At 36.7% G+C, this 17,805-nt stretch overlaps 1 protein-coding gene across 4 annotated transcripts in view; it reads left to right on the top strand.

Annotated features, from left to right (window-relative positions):
- LOC131688646 (beta-1-syntrophin) overlaps nucleotides 1–17,805 on the top strand; it is an 856,448-nt gene that overhangs the window by 814,787 nt on the left and 23,856 nt on the right. For 3 of the 4 annotated variants that reach the window (XM_058973057.1, XM_058973058.1, XM_058973059.1), the window contains 2 exons: nucleotides 13,010–13,127; nucleotides 13,211–13,408. In XM_058973057.1, the coding sequence (XP_058829040.1) occupies nucleotides 13,010–13,127; nucleotides 13,211–13,408 (316 nt within the window). The remainder of the gene's footprint in view (nucleotides 1–13,009; nucleotides 13,128–13,210; nucleotides 13,409–17,805) is intronic. The other variant, XM_058973060.1, reaches the window with a different exon arrangement.

The following is a 17,805-nucleotide window of genomic DNA, read 5'->3' as shown; positions in this document are numbered from 1 at the left end:
GTATCTACGCTTCAAAACCATTCCAAAAATACCCATATTGTTGGGGTGTGGACCGTAAGGAGTCTTGCAGAATATTTTTTGAAAAAAACCGTATTAATTGCGAAATCCGCGCAACATAAAAACTGCCAAAGATCTACTAAGTCCTTTGCATTTAAAAGGATTTAGAAATTTTTTTCAGAGTCTTTTGAGAAATTCCACCAAGGTCCGTCCGAAAATCTCTAAAATCGTGACCGACCATCTTAGATTCCGATAAAACTTAACAGGTTCAACCGGCATGCAAGACTAAACATTTTCCACAGTCAATAAGATTATTTTGACTCGAGCGTAATTTTTTAAAAGGGCGTAAACGTTTCTACGTGCAATAATTTCAATTTTTTTGTTCTATTACACTATTTTATACAGTAAAACTATCTGAGAACGAGTTACAGGTAATGAATACTTCTGCACGAAAAAAATATACACTGAAAAAAATGTGTCAATTTTCACAAAAACAAAAATTTATGATAAAAATTTAAATTGCAAAAAACCCATTTTTTATTATAGAATATAATTCTAAGTATCATTTTAAATCAAAATGCATTTAACAAATATCTTCCAAAATGCGAGAGTTTTCGAGATATTTGGAATTTTGCTCCAACAAAAACAGTTAATTCATGTAATTATATCCTTTTTAAAAGTTATTCGCATTACCCCATCATAAATTGTCAAAAGTCTAATGTTTATCGTTTTAAAGACATAAAAGAAGCTTTTTCAGTGTATTTGGATAATGAAGAAGCTTTTCATAAAAAAGTTTTCCTAACAAAAACTTTTGACAAATTTTTATAATTCATACTATTTGCTGTCAAAAGTACAATTTTATTTTTGAATGCGATTCTAAACACCATTTTAAATCAAAATGCTTATAACTAAAAATTTCTGAAATGTAGTTCTTGAGATATTTTAAATTTTGTTTTAACAGCACAATTATTTTGTTTTATTACGACATTTTCAGAAGTTATTCGCGTTTCTCCATCAACAACAATTAGTTTTTCGTAAGGTCTATAACATTTCTTATAACTTTCTCATTGACATCAAGACGATATTGTAAACCATTTGAAAGCTATACAAAACAACCAAAATATAATTCAACTTTATAGTTTAATCATCAGATCCTAAGGTTGAATCATATTTTGTATCATAAATTATCATTATCATAAATTTTTGTTTTTGTGAAAAATGACACAACATTTTTTTCAGTGTATATTTTTTTCGTGCAGAAGTGTTCATTACCTGTGTTTCGTTCTCAGATAGTTTTACTGTATAAAATAGTGCAACCGAACAAAAAAAAATTGCAACTGTTGCACGTAGAAACGTCTGCGCCCTTTTGAAAAATTGCTCTTGTATCAGAATATTGAAATTGCCAGAAAAAATCATGGAGATTCATAAACCGAACACAAATGTAAAGTTTCGTTCGAATCGACGATGGTCATATTTTGCGATCGGCCGGTTTCTCATGGAATCTCTCTTTTGCATTCAAAAGGACATCCAAAAATATTCTAAGTCTTTTACTGAGAGTTTTTTTTACGCGGATTTTCGAATTGACGCGGTTTTTTTGCGTGGATTTTCCAATTAACGCGGTTTTTACGCGGGTTTTTACGCGGTACGTATCGCCCGCGTAAAAAATACCTGGGTGTATCTGTCATACGCGAGCGGTGGGTGGCAAGTCTAGTTTACACTTGTATAATTATGGAGCAGGGTTGCCATGATTAATAATGAAATCCACTTGTTTTGAAGTCATGCTGCTTCTTTAGTTAATAACTTTTCTCAGTGAATTTTCACAAACTTACAATGTTCCACGAATGTGTTCAGTAGAAGAATACCCTCAGAATTATATAAGAATTGATTAATGAGGTGATTTTTATACAATTTATTTTCTATATTAACCGATTTTCCATACTAATTTCCACATAAACTTTGAAAAATTTCAAAATTTAGTATGGAATCGCTGAGAAAAATTATTAACTAAAGAAGCAGGGTCTGTAGACACAACCGATCGGTACCAAAATTTGTACAATTACTAAGAGCCATAAAAGGAATCAGTAGAGCCTGGTGGAGCTAATAGTCAAAAATTGAACCAGTCAAGAAGTTATTATTCTCAGGTGATACGATTCTGAAAAACGCCGATCATCCATGTTGGTTTTAGAAACGACAGCTAACAACATTGTTTACTAGTTCTCTCCATACGTTTGCTTGGATTTCAGTGGGTAAACAAAGTTGTTCGCTGTCATTTTTGCCTTTCTCAATAGAAAGGTATTGCAATTGCTCTGAAAACCGACTTTTTAACGGAGGCCCGGAGGGCCGAGTGACATATACCATTCGATTCAGTTCGTCGAGTTCGGCAAATGTCTGTGTGTGTGTATGTATGTGTGTATGTATGTATGTGTGTGTGTATGTGTGTGTGTATGTGACCAAAAATGTCACTCATTTTTCTCAGAGATGGCTGAACCGATTTTGACAAACTTAGTCTCAAATGAAAGGTGCAACGTTCCCATAGACTGCTATTGAATTTCTAATGGATCCGACTTCCGGTTCCGGAATTACAGGGTGATAAGTACGAACACGCAGAAAATGTCGATTTTAATAAATTCTGCAATGAATGTATAAAGGTGAAAAATTTTCCAAAATATGACCACAACTGCTTCGATTTGTAGTATTAGGTCACTAACATCCATTCAAAGTCTATTTGGCCACATTGGCCACCATCCTCGGTTCCGGAAGCCCCGGCGGAAGTATCTAAATTCAGAATAACAGTCACATCGGTTTCTCGGAGATGGCTAGACCGATTCGACTAAACTTGGCCTCAAATGAAAGGTATTGCGTCCCCGTAAATGGCTATTCAATTTCATCCCGATCCGACTTCCGGTTCCGGAGTTACAGGTTGTGGCGTGCGATCACATAGCAAATTGTGATTCAAACCGATACTCCGATGAAAGCAAAAAAGGTAAAAATTTCGCTAAAATGTCTCTCAAACAACTTAAATTTGCTGTTCTAGGTCACCGACGGCCAACCAAACTTTCGTTGACTACATTGACCACCATAGACGGTTCCGGAAGTGCCCGGGAAAAGCGGCCATCTTTCAAAATTTACGAACTCACATCAGTTTCCCGGAAATGGTTGGACCGATTTTCACAAACTTAGTCCCAAATGATAGCTATATTATCCCCACAGATGTATGTAAAATTTCGCACGGATCGCTTGTATGGTTCCGGAAATATAGACTAAATCGTCCGGTCACATATGAAATTCCCATATAAGCCGGAACTCAAAAATTTTTTTCAAAGGGGGGACCCCATGAAATTTCAGAAATCGAATTCGTATTTTTGATGCCAAACATCTTTAAAATGCATGAAACGTCGAGATTTTATGTTATCTCGAAAAAAAATTTTTTTATAAAAATCGACTTTTTGGGACTTTGCCGATTTTGCACCTTTTTTCAGATCAATATTACCGCGGCTGTTTTTTCTTTTTCAAAATTTTAGAACTCGAATAATGATTTATTTTCCTGTATATAGTTGTCATGTGATGTATAATAATAAAATGTAATATATGCATTTAAAAGCTTTTAATGAATATAAACAACGCACACATTCTCGTGATTCATGATTGAGAAAGGCACAATTGCACCGCTAGGTGGATTAAAATAGGTTTTCTTCCCCGCAGTCTGCTGCACGCTTACTTCACTCCTCACCTAGTTACTGTCAAAGACGAATCACCTTAGAACTCTTAACACCTTGGAACCAGTCTATTGTAGATCTCATCAAATGCAACACAAAATAATGTATGAAAAATGTTGTATACTCCCAAAATCTTGATTTATAGCATTTTTGTGATCTATCGACGCTGAAAAAAATTTCTTCGCGCTCATTTTTTTCCAAATTAGAAACTTGCTCGCATCCGCATGAACTCTTAAGGGGTTAGTGAGGTATTGTCCCGCACTATAGGATTCTATAATTATGTCTTCTTTTATTTTTTTTTCCAAGTTCTTGCTCAAAGTTCACACACATCATTTTGAATGCATACGTAATCGATCAAAAAAGTTATTTTTTTAATTCTTGTCTGAGACTGTCCCCTTAAAAGTTCATGCGAGCAAGTTTCCAATTTAGATAAAAAAAAAGATTAACTCAGCCATTTTTTACCCGTGTTTGATCATAAATAGGTCTTTGAATGCGAAATTTAATGTTCTCTCTAAATTTCTATTAAAACAACGACGCTTCCTCATAAAAATGTTGAACAATTTTCAAATTTTTAATGAAAAAATCGCAAAACAATGGATACTATCATATTGTTGACCCAAAACCGCATAGTACTTTAAATAAAAGAATATAACATAGCATACCGTTGAAAAGGTAATTTCTCCTTGTTTCCAAAACACTTAAAAACTAGAAAATCAGTTAAAAAATGACCGAGCAGAAAAATCTTTCGAGCCAAACATACTGAAAAATAGTTCAAGATTTTGAGGGAATATTAAAGTGATCAAACGTAGTTTTGTGTTATATTTGACCAGATCTACAACCTTTAACAGACCGCTTTAAAAGTACGTTCAATTTTTGGTCCTTTCTGCTTGAATCGTAAGCGAATGATCACGGATGTAAATTGGGTTGGGATGGTGTACTTACGACGATTTAGAGAAAAATATCTCACTTTGGTAAAAGCGCGATCACTTATAGAAAAAAATCTTTATTATGCCGAATCAATATATTCCACGCCGCGATATGTGTGACCGGTCTGATCAATAGGTAGAATAGAAGAGACAGATAAGTCCACTATCAAAGGTGATTGGCGCTATTGGCGATTCTACGTTCAAAACGTTCACAGATAGCGCTAGAAGTAAAGTGTTGCTGATTTCATTTTGTTCTGTCAAAATTGATATATTTTCTGCAAACTTTGATAAGAAAATAACTTTAATACATCAAATCAACCTATGGGAATATTATATTATTTGTTTGTAAAAATCAGTTCAGCCATCTCCGAAAAACCGATGTGGACATTTTGTTAACAAATCCGCACATACACACATACATACATACATACATACATACATACACATACATACACACCGGAACACGTGGTCTTCGAATTCGAAGAAGTTCGTAGGGGTATACCTGGTATGACAGTGGACAATATCGTCGAAGAGATGTGCCGTGACGAACATACCTGGGACGCTGTCAACAGAGTGGTCTCGAGCATACTCTCCGAGCTGCAGAGGAAGTGGCGAAGAGACCAGCAAGAAGCCGCAAATCGGGTTTCGAGAGAAATTCCACCGCCGGGGAACTCTCCAACTGTGTAAACTAGGTCCACCGCCGGGGACCAGTTGAGTAGTACGTGACGTAGCACCGAGTTGGGTCGTCGGGGCGCCTGGGAACTGGACGTCAAGCTTCACCGGAATCGCTGAACCGACCTCGATATCCTACCGGGTAGCTCGTGAGTAGGCTAGATCCACTGCCGGGGATTAGACCGAGTAGACCGCGTCGCAGAGCTAGCAGTGGGCGTTGGAGCGTAACTTCTGGACGCTCCACCCGGAATCGCCGGATAGACCTCAGAACCTACTGTATGGCCCGTTGAGTAGGCTAGATCCACCGCCGGGGACTAGATCGAGCAGATCGGGACGACGCGGAGAGCTAAATGGCTCACAAAAACGAACATCGGAATCAGGAGAAATCTACCGCTCGGTTGCAGGAGAATAGGCTAGATCCATTGTTGGGGACTAGACTGAGTAGACCGCGACGAAATAACTGGCACAAGGGAGCCGAAGGGCTCGGTGAATTAGACAGTCTGAAGTTTGCCGCCCAGACTGTACTCGTAGGGGAGGAGTGCTAACCCTCGATTCACAGCCAGCTTTCCGACTGCCATGCAGAAATTGCCAGTCTCTGTGGATGGTGGAGAATCGGTGGTGTGTCGAGGAGTGGTGCTGTAACCATGCGGAAGAAACGAACTAGTAAGTAGTTGAATTAGAGTGTGTGCTATGCACATAAAAACCCCTCTCCGAAGCAATGCCGTAAGGTAGTGCCGGGGAGGAATCAGGTTCTGGGCAAGAGCAGTGGTTTTAGCGGGTCGGGTGATGGCAGCCCAAACCCGTTCCCTGAGACATTGGGGTTTTTGTACATTTTTCCTCACTCAGGGTTTTCCTGAAATTTTTTTTACTGCTCTCTAAAAAAAAAGCACATACATACATACACACACTTACATACACATATACATACACAGATATTTTGCGATCTCGGTGAACTGAGTCGAATGTTATATGAGACTCGGCCCTCCGGGCCTCGGTTCGAAAGTCGGTTTTTGGAGCAATTGCATAACCTTTCTATATGAGAAAGGCAAAAGAATAATATTTAATTAGCTTAATCAGCATGAGTTCATTGTTATCTTCATGTGATTATATTTTGAAATGTTGGTGGAATGGGTTTGAAAGTGGAGGGAATGGGGGGTTAGTAGAGTGGGAGTGGAGGATGCGTCAGAAATTCTTCATCTTATTTCGGTATACGGGGTGGATGAAGGAAATGCGGGCGTGAGGGTGGTCCAAGGGGAGGGGAGTGATGAAGGAAGGATGTGTAAGGGCAAGGGGGGGGGGGGGGGGGGGGCTGCGACGGAATACTCAACTGCATATTTTGCCTTCCATTTGAGACTTGGTTTGAAAAAATCGTCATCACCGAAGAACCGATGTGACTAATTGTGGAATATGCCCGGAATTCCAGACTTCCGGAATCGTCGATAGTGGACAATATATTCAAAGAATGTTTGATTGGCAATCAGTGATCTAGATCTGCGATTAGAAGTAATTTGGTGACCATTTCAATAGTTTTTAGCCTCTAAACGATTGTACCGATTTATATGGGAAATTCCAGTGTATCCTTACTAACACCCCTGTAACTCCGGAAGCAAGAGTCAGAACCGAATGAAAATCAGCAGCAGTCAATGGTATTACTGTATCTTTCATTTGAAATCAAATTTGTAAAAATCGGTAGAGAATTCGTTGGGGAATGGGTGTGATATTAGCTTAGGAACTTGGCGGGTTCCCCGGGGGCGTCATGAACCGTCATAAGTGGCCAATGTGGTCAAAGCTGCTTTGATTGATCATTAGTGATCCAGACCCGCAAACTAGAGTAATGTTACATCAATTTTAATATGTTTTACATCATTTGAACATCATGGTGGTACCAGTTTATATGGGAATTTGCTGTGTGACCGCACTCTTCAACCCGTAACTCCGGAACCGGAAGTCGGATCAACTAAAAATTCAATAGCAGCTTATGGGAGCGTTATACCTTTCAGATGAAACTAAGTTTGCGCAAATCGGTTCAGCCATCTCTGAGAAAATTGTGTGAGTTTAAATGACACACACATACACACACAGACATTTGCCAATCTCGACTAACTGAATCGAATAGTGTATTACACTCGGCCCTCCGGGCCTCGGTTAAAAAGTCGATTTTTACAGTGATTGCATAGTCTTTCTTTATATGAGAAAGGCAAAAACGCACGGGGAAGTTATTGCCTAGAATCGGCGTTACATTATTTGCTTAGAATCGGCATACTGTTATTCTATTACTAAGGAAATAATTATGTTTTTCATTCCTGTTTTCATATTATTTCGACGATTTAATAATAATAATACCCTTCTTACTACGAAACCATTATACATGTGCAATTCTAGTAATCTACAAGAACAGTATCTGACACAAGAATAAATTAAGACGCACATCTCTTGTATAAGATGCCGCATTTTATTCAAACGATCGCCGGGTAAAATTAGCTTCGTCACGATAGAGATCACGAAAAATTCGTCGCGTAATGGAAAAATGAACGTTTCCGATTTATTACAATATACGCAATGCTCCTCATAGTCGGCTAACCGGAGTTCAAGTTGCATATTTAGTCAATCGTATTAATACGACAAATGATTAACTTCCTAAATCCTCGGCAGCCGGCTGCCCAGAGCAAATATTACATGACAACGTTACTAGCGCACTTACTAACAACTGTCCTCTTTCCGTGATACATGTAAAGATAAAGAGGATTTCTCGGCCTCAAGCAGCGACATGTATCGGACTACCATTCCTTCCTTTCCCAGAAAATCTGCATCCGGACGTGGCCGCGGCGTCGGTATTGATCAGCATACAGGGATGTTATTCCCAAGCATGTTGCTCCAATAAACATTTTGCAATCGCAATTGGTTCTGGTCAATGTCGGAGTAGCAATCACGGGCGATTTCTTATGCTTATTCTTATGCTATAATCAGGGCCGTAGATAGAAAATACGGGCCCGGGGGGTCCAACGTACGGGCCCTCACCACTGTATATTGCCCGTGCATCACAAAGTTAAAGTTTGAAATCCATTGCACTTACTGATATAATGTACCTATATTACACTGAAATTATATTGTTATGTACCAGTTTTTTGCTCCAGTTGTTTGTAGTGCCAATGACGGTAAAAACGGAAGGCTGTTAATACTCTATAGTATTTTGAATACGTCTTCGTACGTTTTGGTGACTTTGCAGAGGAATTTTTCGTCAATAGTATTAGTAAAAATAAAGAAATGGAAAGATTAAAAATGTAGTACATAATTGCAAATTATAATTATTATTAATTATAAATATTCTCTAAACAAAAAAAATCAAAAATTCCCTTTGTTCAATTGTACAAAAAAAAACAAAATAAAGGGAAAACTTTATATTGAAAGTGTGTACAGAAAAACTAAAAATCGCAAAATCAACCCCATTAACAAATTAAAGTCAATTGTCAAAAAATGTATAATCGAAAACAAAATCCAAAACAAAACCTGTAAGAATCGATAAAAGAAAACAAGAAACTAGACAATCAAATTGCAAAGATTAAAGAAGTCGAACATTGTTGAAGAAATGGTGAAAATTATTAAAAAATCGGCAGATGTTGAAAATTTTTTAGAATCAATGAAAATGAAAAAAAAAAACAACTAAAAAAATACGAACATTGATATAAAATAAAAATGCATAAAATTGAAAAGCTCGAAAATTATAAAATATATTCAACATTAAAAACAAGAAATATTTAAAGCAATAGAAAAAGTGAATAAAGCGTTAAGAATGCAAAAAAGTAGATGAATAGATATAAAAGACAAAAATAAAATAAACATGAAGAAATTCAAAAAAAATGAATTGAGCAAAAACTGACAAAATGGAAAACAAAAAATAGTATAAAACTAAAATGGAATACCATAGAAACACACAAAATTGAAAAAATAACAAGAAGAAATTGAAAAAATAGATTAGATTATTTAAAGAATGTAAAACAACATTAGAAACGAAATGACAGAAATTCAAACAACAGCCTAAATGACAAACGAAGAAAAAATGCGCAAAATGCCAAAAAATAATGCTGTTTTCTAGAAAAATAAAAAAAAATGAAAAAACAAACCTATTGGAAAATGGCCAACAGAAAAAAGCACTTTCAAAATAGGTTATATGGAAAAATGAAGAATAACAAAAATGAACAAAATGAACAAAATGAAAGATCAAGGAACATGTGGTAAAAATAAAAAAATATAATAAATTAGTAATAAGAAAAAACAAAACTACGGAAAGCTAAAAACTAGAAAACATGTACCAAAATACGAAAAATGTAGATAAAGGGACAATGAGACATTTTGGAATGAATTTAAAAAAGGAAAAATGCAAAAATATATAGAGAAACAAGAAAATAGAAAAAGGGAATGATAAGAATTAATGGAACTTATAGACTAATATTAAAAGTTTGATGGAATGACAAAAGAAACAAATGAAAAAGTAAGGTATTAAAATATGAAACAACAGAAAAAATAAAATAGAATGGAAAAATTGCAAATAAAATGGAAAAACTCAGCAATGACTATAAATTAAGGTAAGTGGTATGGATAAAAATGCAAAAATAAGCAGCGTGAAAAGCAGGATAAAATAAAAATATGGTAACAATGGAAATAGATAAAAAAGCAGAATGTTGAAATTGCAGATATACCACGACTTGTAGCCTTCATCAGTGTTTGTATCAACATGCGAAAGAAATCAAAAAAGAAAAGTGTTTAATATAACATTCCACTAAGTCGCCCAAAAACAGGGCTATTTAAAATGCTAAAAAAAATTAATCAACGAAATTTTAACAAAATTTTAAAAAATCCATGTAAAAATGGGGAAAATAGCGAAACTTGGATCACATTACATATAAGGGTTGTGGTTGGATTTTACGCTATGCTGGTTTCGAAAACTTATGTAGTTCGTAGCACAAAATATATCATATATTCTTCAAATTCACCACAGAGTGTAATGTTGTGGTAGAGCATTTTTGTATTTTTTCGCATTTGTGAAGAGTTTTGTTGACTTAGTGGGAGCAGTACTTCACATCCTTGAATATCTGCAAAAAACCAAAAAGCACCAGCCACTCTCGCTGTGAAGGATAACCCAAGCGAACTGTGCTCTGCTCTACAGTAAACAAACGCGCGTCGTAAAATCACACTTCAATGTCTTTCAAGAATCTTTGTGAGGAGAATATAATCCGTAGATCCATTGAAGTGAAGGTCCTGTGGGGTAAAATGAATCTGAGCCCAAATGGTGGTGAGCACTTTTTAAATATATTAGCCAACACCGAGAGGGGCCCTACTTATCGATTAGGGTCTGCAACCCGTGAATGATGTTTATGATGACTGTGTGCTAGACGATTTATAAAATTATGCTGAGAGTTCCTGATGAAGAAAAAATTGCAAAATAATCCATTGGATTCATTCGGGCGAAATCCGAATTACATGAACAAAGACCCGGAATTCGCCTCAAAAAACCGGTGTGGCAACCCTAAATAGGAGGTTGGAAAGTTTTCTTTTTATTTCTAATTACTTTTGATAATTACCCAGCAGTTGCGAAGACATGACAATAAATCAAAAAAATCGATTTCATATTGACGAAATTTGAAGACAACCTCATGACTTCTAATTAAATCATTAATTTTTTACCCCTAACAAGTCTGATCTAATTTTTTTTTCCGATTATAGAAATTTTAATCTTAGGGCCATTCACTTCTTCATTCAAGTTAGAAAATTTCCATTAAAAAATTCTCCATTCCTATGTGCGAGGTTAGGAATCGAACCCAAATGAGCTGCGTACATGGCAGTCGATGTACCAACTACGCTATGCACGCCCTGGTCTGATCTTCTAATTGGGTACAAATACATATATTTGATATCAAATATGCAATGAGATATTGATTTTTTTTTAAAGTGTTGGTCAAAATTTTAGTTTCCGTTAAAAATCCGGGCCCTCTTCAAAACTCCGGGCCCGGGGGGAAACACCCCGTCCCCACCCCCCTCTCGGCGGCGCTGTCTATAATTTATTATTGATTTTTGCTCATTATTCACCTCTTTAATTGGAAGTGAAAAGAAAAATATTCTATTCAAAATTCACGATGCACTGTAGAACTCTTCGTTGGACATGTGTCTCTTGGTATGTAGCAGTTACAGATAATCCACCAATGGTTTATATTAATGAATAGAAGCGCGATGAATATAAAACAACATTCGTTAATTGTATTTTAATTTCCGTTAACGATCACTCGTTGGTTAATTGATAATTATTTTCATATTAAATTTTCGCATAAAAACAAATTTACAACTAGAAATTAAATTGCTTTACGACCTTTGTTATTTCTGTTACCCGTTGTGAACAATGTTGCACTTCCGCTGAGTAGCACAAATAAACCACATCAAGTAGGTACTTTCGTGTCGCCATTGCCTGGCAATTCCCATCCGCGGTGCACTGTCCAATCCATACGATCCAAATTTGAGAGCTGGTCAGATCTGACCGTACAATCATTTACGCTCGGGCGGTCAATCCACAACCGATACCTACAGTTGCGAACAAAATCATGGGATCAGTTTTGGCAGGTCAGTTGAAAAAAAACTGATTTGGAAATGATTTCTGAGATGCCAAGTGAGCTACAATTAACAGTTAAATTCGATATTGCCTTTTCCAATTTGGGACAAATGACAGGAAAGTAGTACTTGCAAATAAACAAAATTCAACCCCTGAAATTGCAAAAAAAGTTATCAAAAGCATTCCAAGACAGCCTAAAAAATTATCAAAAAAGAGTAAATTGTACATTTTTTCCAAAAGCGGACAACAGTAAATATCATATTCAATGATTTACATAAATTGATTCTTTATAACAACAACTCTCTAGACGAGAAAGAGCAAAAAACACTTGTAACACTGGATCCGCCTCCTATCAAACGTCCGCCACTGTCTACGTTACGTGAATTGGTAAATTTTCAATTGCCACTCATCTGATTCCCTCTTCACTTCCGACCGGCAACGGATTTAAATCAGGATCAGGTTTGGTAAATCACAACCACTTTCAACCTGATCCGAACTTTCCAACGCTTCCGCATCCGATTCGACAGCCGAAAACCCTGATTACTGCCACTCGTTCCAAATGTTGCTGATAAGATTTCACAGTCACTTCACCACAGCAGCAGAAGGGTGTGAATATATTTGCATATTTGATTATACATCACACACTTAAATCGCTAAATATAGCTAGATGCTAAATGCCAAACTTGTTTCGGAATTTTCCTCAGACCTGACCTGAATGTTCAAAAAGTCGACTCGGGTGATATGGTTACTTTCTTCAATCTGGGAAACCGATTTAGCTTTGAGACAATCTCCTAATAGATTCGAACTGTTGAAGATTGGTCTGAAGCAAATGGAATGCATGAATTGATTGAAGCAGACTTGCAGGTCGCTTCGGAATGGACTAAACGCAATTCGTTGTAGGCTTTGGGTTCTTATAGTTCAGAGTCACTTTTGTTCTGATTGGTATTTGGAAACCATAAACATAACATAAATTGTTTGACAAAAAAACTTGCCACTTGTCATTCCGACTAGAAGTATTACACAGAATCGTTCCACTGAATGTGACAACCAAAGATTTTTCACTATTGAAAAACTGAACATATTTCGTTTACCTTTCACAGACTATACGAAAGCGCTCCTTGGTCCGTCGAGGCGTGGAGCCGGCCATTCGAAAGCAGCGCCCTGGTAACGACGCGTTTAGCCGGCGCTGGAAACACTACCACAGTTGGATCCAACTCTGTAAGTATTTGTCGCCTGTTCGAAAGTGGTGCTCGATACGATTTCCCTCCCATCCGCATGTTTTGCTACAACCACTGAACTAGATGAACATTGCTTCCGCTCAACAGAGTCCCCAGTCCAGCGTGTTCTGCGTCCGGTGCGGTACGACCCGGGGAGTCATCAGCCACTGGCTGCGTGCCGAGACGAATCGGGACATGGCGGCGTGGGCACGAGTTCTGGTTCAGGGATGCCACAATGCGATCATCAGTCAGCGCGAGTTTTCCTTCCGGTGCTTGTATCAGGTGAGATTGTTCAGACCTTTTTTTGTTGTAGGTAAAAGTTCTGTTCAGCTTACTCCCCATATAAATAGGTAGTGAGCGAATCAGCCTCCTACAAGAAAATAACCTCAAACGACAAAATACTCAATCAAGCTTCTTACACGAAATCATATAACCGCAAGGGATAATATTGAACGATGACACCTGTAAAATTATAAATCCACTCACACTGAAACAATAGCGGAATACTCAATTTCATATCAACGATCCGCGATTGGAAAGATGCATCGTCATCCGCCTTCAATCCTAGAGAAGCGCAGTACTGCCCATTTTGTCAATTTTCTAAATGATACAAGTAGTTTGAATTCATTTCTATTAATTTTAAATAAAGAGAGTTCACTGGTGTATCACCGGGTGCTGGTGTGATAATGTCACATTCGCACAACTTTTCCAATTAAAATGGTACGCGGAACTTGAAATTGTAACAATATACAATTTTATATGTATTAAATTTATTCAGCTATCAACCGAATGTTTTGCACAAAATACCACGCGTTACCATCAAATGAGATCGAGTAGATAGTAGCGCATGGTACTTTGTTAACAATGAAATACTTTGAGTCTCCATTAAAGAAATTCAGTGCATCTCGAGTGTGACTGACAGTTCGGTGAAATAAATATGGATGATTTTATGCTCATAACCAAATCTTTGTAGTGAAAATCAATCTGGGAGACAATGCTGATGGCAATATTTCATTGGACTTGAACGAAGATATGTTTGAGTTAATGTTTGAGTTGACAAGCAATTATCGTCATTGAACGTTGACCTGCCATGCACCACAAGCCGAAATATATTTTGCACGAAGAATACTTTAACTTTTTTATATGTTATTTTTTGTTCGATTATATTGTTTTGTTTGCATTACATTTCTAATTTAGTGTATTAGGTTCTCAGCTACAAGTAATCACTTTTCATCCCTATTGTTTACATGTTTCGGTTAATTATTATTAAGAAATAATATGCTTTCACAGTTAAGTGATTTTTGCAGTAGGAAGTTTAAGGCCTGCTTGTCATGTGAAGAATACTTTAACTCAGCAAACTTAAATGTAATAATCGAGAAATTTTGCAGAAGTCCTAAAATCGGTACTAGTTGATCGCAACCAATTTGGCTTAAGCTTTGCAGTTATTGTAATTGATGTAAGCACTGTCGTGAAGACGCACGAGTACGCTTAGGGTTGATATAAAATCAGACTAGCTGTGTGTATTGTCAGAGCAAAGAAATGAACGCTCCTAGTTTTCCAGTCACACGAAAAAAATGCAACAATTTTCATGTACTATACTATATTTCACCCTAAGGAGGAAAATTTGGTTAAAACCAAAATTTCTCACTAGTGTGAAAATTTGTTGGTAAAAACCAGTCTTTGTACAGGAGGGCACAAATCCTTATTTCATACTATGTTGCGTTTCGGCTTCGCCTCATCAGAAACCGGCACTAACTTATTGTCGGAATAGATTAGCGCCGGCTTGACGCAAATCCCTTAAAACTAAAACACACTATGTGTTTCAATCGAACGACTGATCAAACGTGCTGTCGCGTTCGAGCAGAAGTTCTGTTTATGCCGATGAGACACAGTGAAGCCGAAACTTGTCTTGGCTTAGCAGGCCTATGCGAATGCACTATGCTATATTTCACCCTAAGGAGGAAAATTTGGTAAAAACCAAAATTTCTCACTAGGGTGAAAATTTGTTGGTAAAAACCAGTCTTTGTACAGGAGGGCACAATCTATTCCGACAATAAATTAGTGTCTGTTTCTGATGAGGCGAAGCCGAAACGCAACATAGTATGAATTTTCATGTGCTTCTGAAAAAAAAATCCATTTTCTGGATAGATTTCAATGCGTTTTCGAAGTGTTCAATTATATTCCTATATTCATGGAAAGGAATCTTTACTTTGCAAGGAATTGAAGAATTCCATGAAGATTCGTCCGAAAATCTTCAAAATTGTGGCCGACCATCTTTGATTCCGATGGAATTCTACACGTTTCACCGGCATGGAAGACTAAACATTTTTCACAGTCAGTATGATTTTTTTTACTCACGAGCAATTTTTTAAAAGGGCGTGCACATTTCTACTGCATTAATTTCATTTTTTTCGATTACTGTACTTTAAACAGCGAACGACTTACAATATTTTTGTACGAGAAAATATGCACAAAAAATGCATCATTATTCACAAGAACAAAAATTTGTGATATAAATTTTAATTACAAAGAAACCCATTTTTTCAATTTTTTATGAATTTTGCCAACAAAAACCTAAAGGAAAAAGAAACATTTTGTTTGTGATTGTATGATGAAGAACTGATCGGTAAAAAAGCTTTTCTAACAATAACTTTAATAATTTTATTACAGTATATCATATTAAATTTTAAAAATATTTAAATATTTAAATTAAAATGTATTCAGCAAAAATCTTCCAAAATACAACAGTTTTCGAGATATTTGTAATTTCGCTCCAACAAAAAAAGTTAATTCGTTCAATTTGCTCCTTTTAAAAGTTATTCGCTTTACCCCATCATAAAATGTGTATTTGGATCATGAAAAAACTTTCAATAAAAAAGGTTTCCTAGCGACAACTTTTGACATATTTTTACAATTCATACTATTTGCTGTTAAAAATACAATTTCTTTTTTTGTATAATTGTAGACACCATATTTTAAAATTTATTTTAACAAAGCAATTGCTTTGTTTTATTACGGCTCTTTCATAAGTTATCCACGTTTCTCCTTCAATAACAAAAGATTTTTCAAAAGACCCACAAAATTTCCTGTAACTTTCCCTTTGACATCAAAGTGCTATTGTAAACCATTTAAAAGCTACATTCAACTGAATAGTTTAATGATCAGACCCTATGGCTGAAGAGAATTTTGATTGTTTTCTTATAGATTTCAAATGGTTTGCGATATCCACCGGCAAATATTCGGCGAAACGAGTGAAGAAAATTTGGAATATTAGTCTTTTTGTACGCACACCTCTCACCCCCACACCAAAAGGCTCGCACAGAGAGCCCCCTGGTAGTGGGCATATCCAGGTCTCAGCAAAAAACGGCAACAAAAAAAGCAAGAAAAAACTATTCACGAAGACGCTGTGAACGAAAAAAAAAAAACAAAAAAAAGTATACGTGAAAGTAACAGTAAGATTTTAGAGTTGGAATACAAAGAAAATAAGTGCATCGAGCACCCAGTGGAACGATGTTTCTTTTAAGGGACCTGCTGCAGTATTTATGATAGATACGGAAAGTAAATAACTTAAATTTAATTATAATTATTATTAGAATAACGCTTAAGCTTCAGTTTGAGCTTGTGCGACCACCCCTGGCTGCTACTTCGTCATCGATCTGGACTAGCTGAAGTTGCACAGGGAGAAAAAAATGTTCAACCAATTTATTCATATTGCAATCTAGCCCCGATCTCCTTAGTTTTACGAGTTAATGAATTATTTCTGAAATTAACATGTATAAGCCATTTGATATAAAAGGCGAACACGAAATTATTGCGACACATTCAACAGGGCATAACTTTTTTACCATTGGGTAAAAATCAACCAAATTTTGCACACTTTCTCATTGATGTGTATTGTTTACATGCTGTCAAACTCGAAGTCGTGTTTTTCGATTCAACGAAAATGGAGGTGAACCAACGCGAGTCGAAAGAACAAATTCTTTCCAAACACCTGGAATTTCCTGACCTGTCGCACCGGCAGTTGGGAAAAATGTTGAGCATTCACCATTCAACCGTCTCTAGAGTGTTGAAGCGGTTCCAGGAGCGGTTGACGTTGGACCACGGCCAAAGACAGGCACGTAGCCAGAGGGGGGGCTAGGGGGCTAAAGCCCCCCCCCCGAAAATTTTCAAAAATAAATTTAAGAAACAACCTGTTTTTCGGTGACTCTTAAACAAAATGTATCTTGTTTGGTTTCAACAAATTAATGCGAGAATTGTGAGGAAGATTGCTATTTCGAACCACCGAAGACAGCGGTCAGGATATCTACTCAGTATGCTGAGTGTGATAAAACAGTTCCCTTCATGTTGTGTGACTCGTCGGAAGAACAAAAGAAATTGTTACTTTAATTCTTGCTGTGGGGATCTGTCGAATGATTGAGTCGCAGAAGCAAGAAATAGTGCTCCAGCCAAATACGGAGGCTATTGACTTCCGGTCTTTTCGCATAAGATCGATCTTATGCGAAAAGACCTGAAGTCAATAGCCTCCGTATTTGGTTGGAGCAACATTCATGATGTGAAATATTTGCTGAAGGTGAATATGGAGGTTATGCTTACGAACATCGCCTTTAACGAGTTTAACCTTGTCAGGCGTTCAGTACTGATGCCATTTAACAAATTAACCCAGCGAAACCAGTCATTTT

The sequence above is a fragment of the Topomyia yanbarensis genome, chromosome 3, assembly GCF_030247195.1.
Source record: "Topomyia yanbarensis strain Yona2022 chromosome 3, ASM3024719v1, whole genome shotgun sequence".
Taxonomy (NCBI): Eukaryota; Metazoa; Arthropoda; class Insecta; order Diptera; family Culicidae; genus Topomyia; species Topomyia yanbarensis.
The sequence above is the reverse complement of the archived record's forward strand: the minus strand, read 5'-3'. Positions and strand labels throughout refer to the sequence as shown.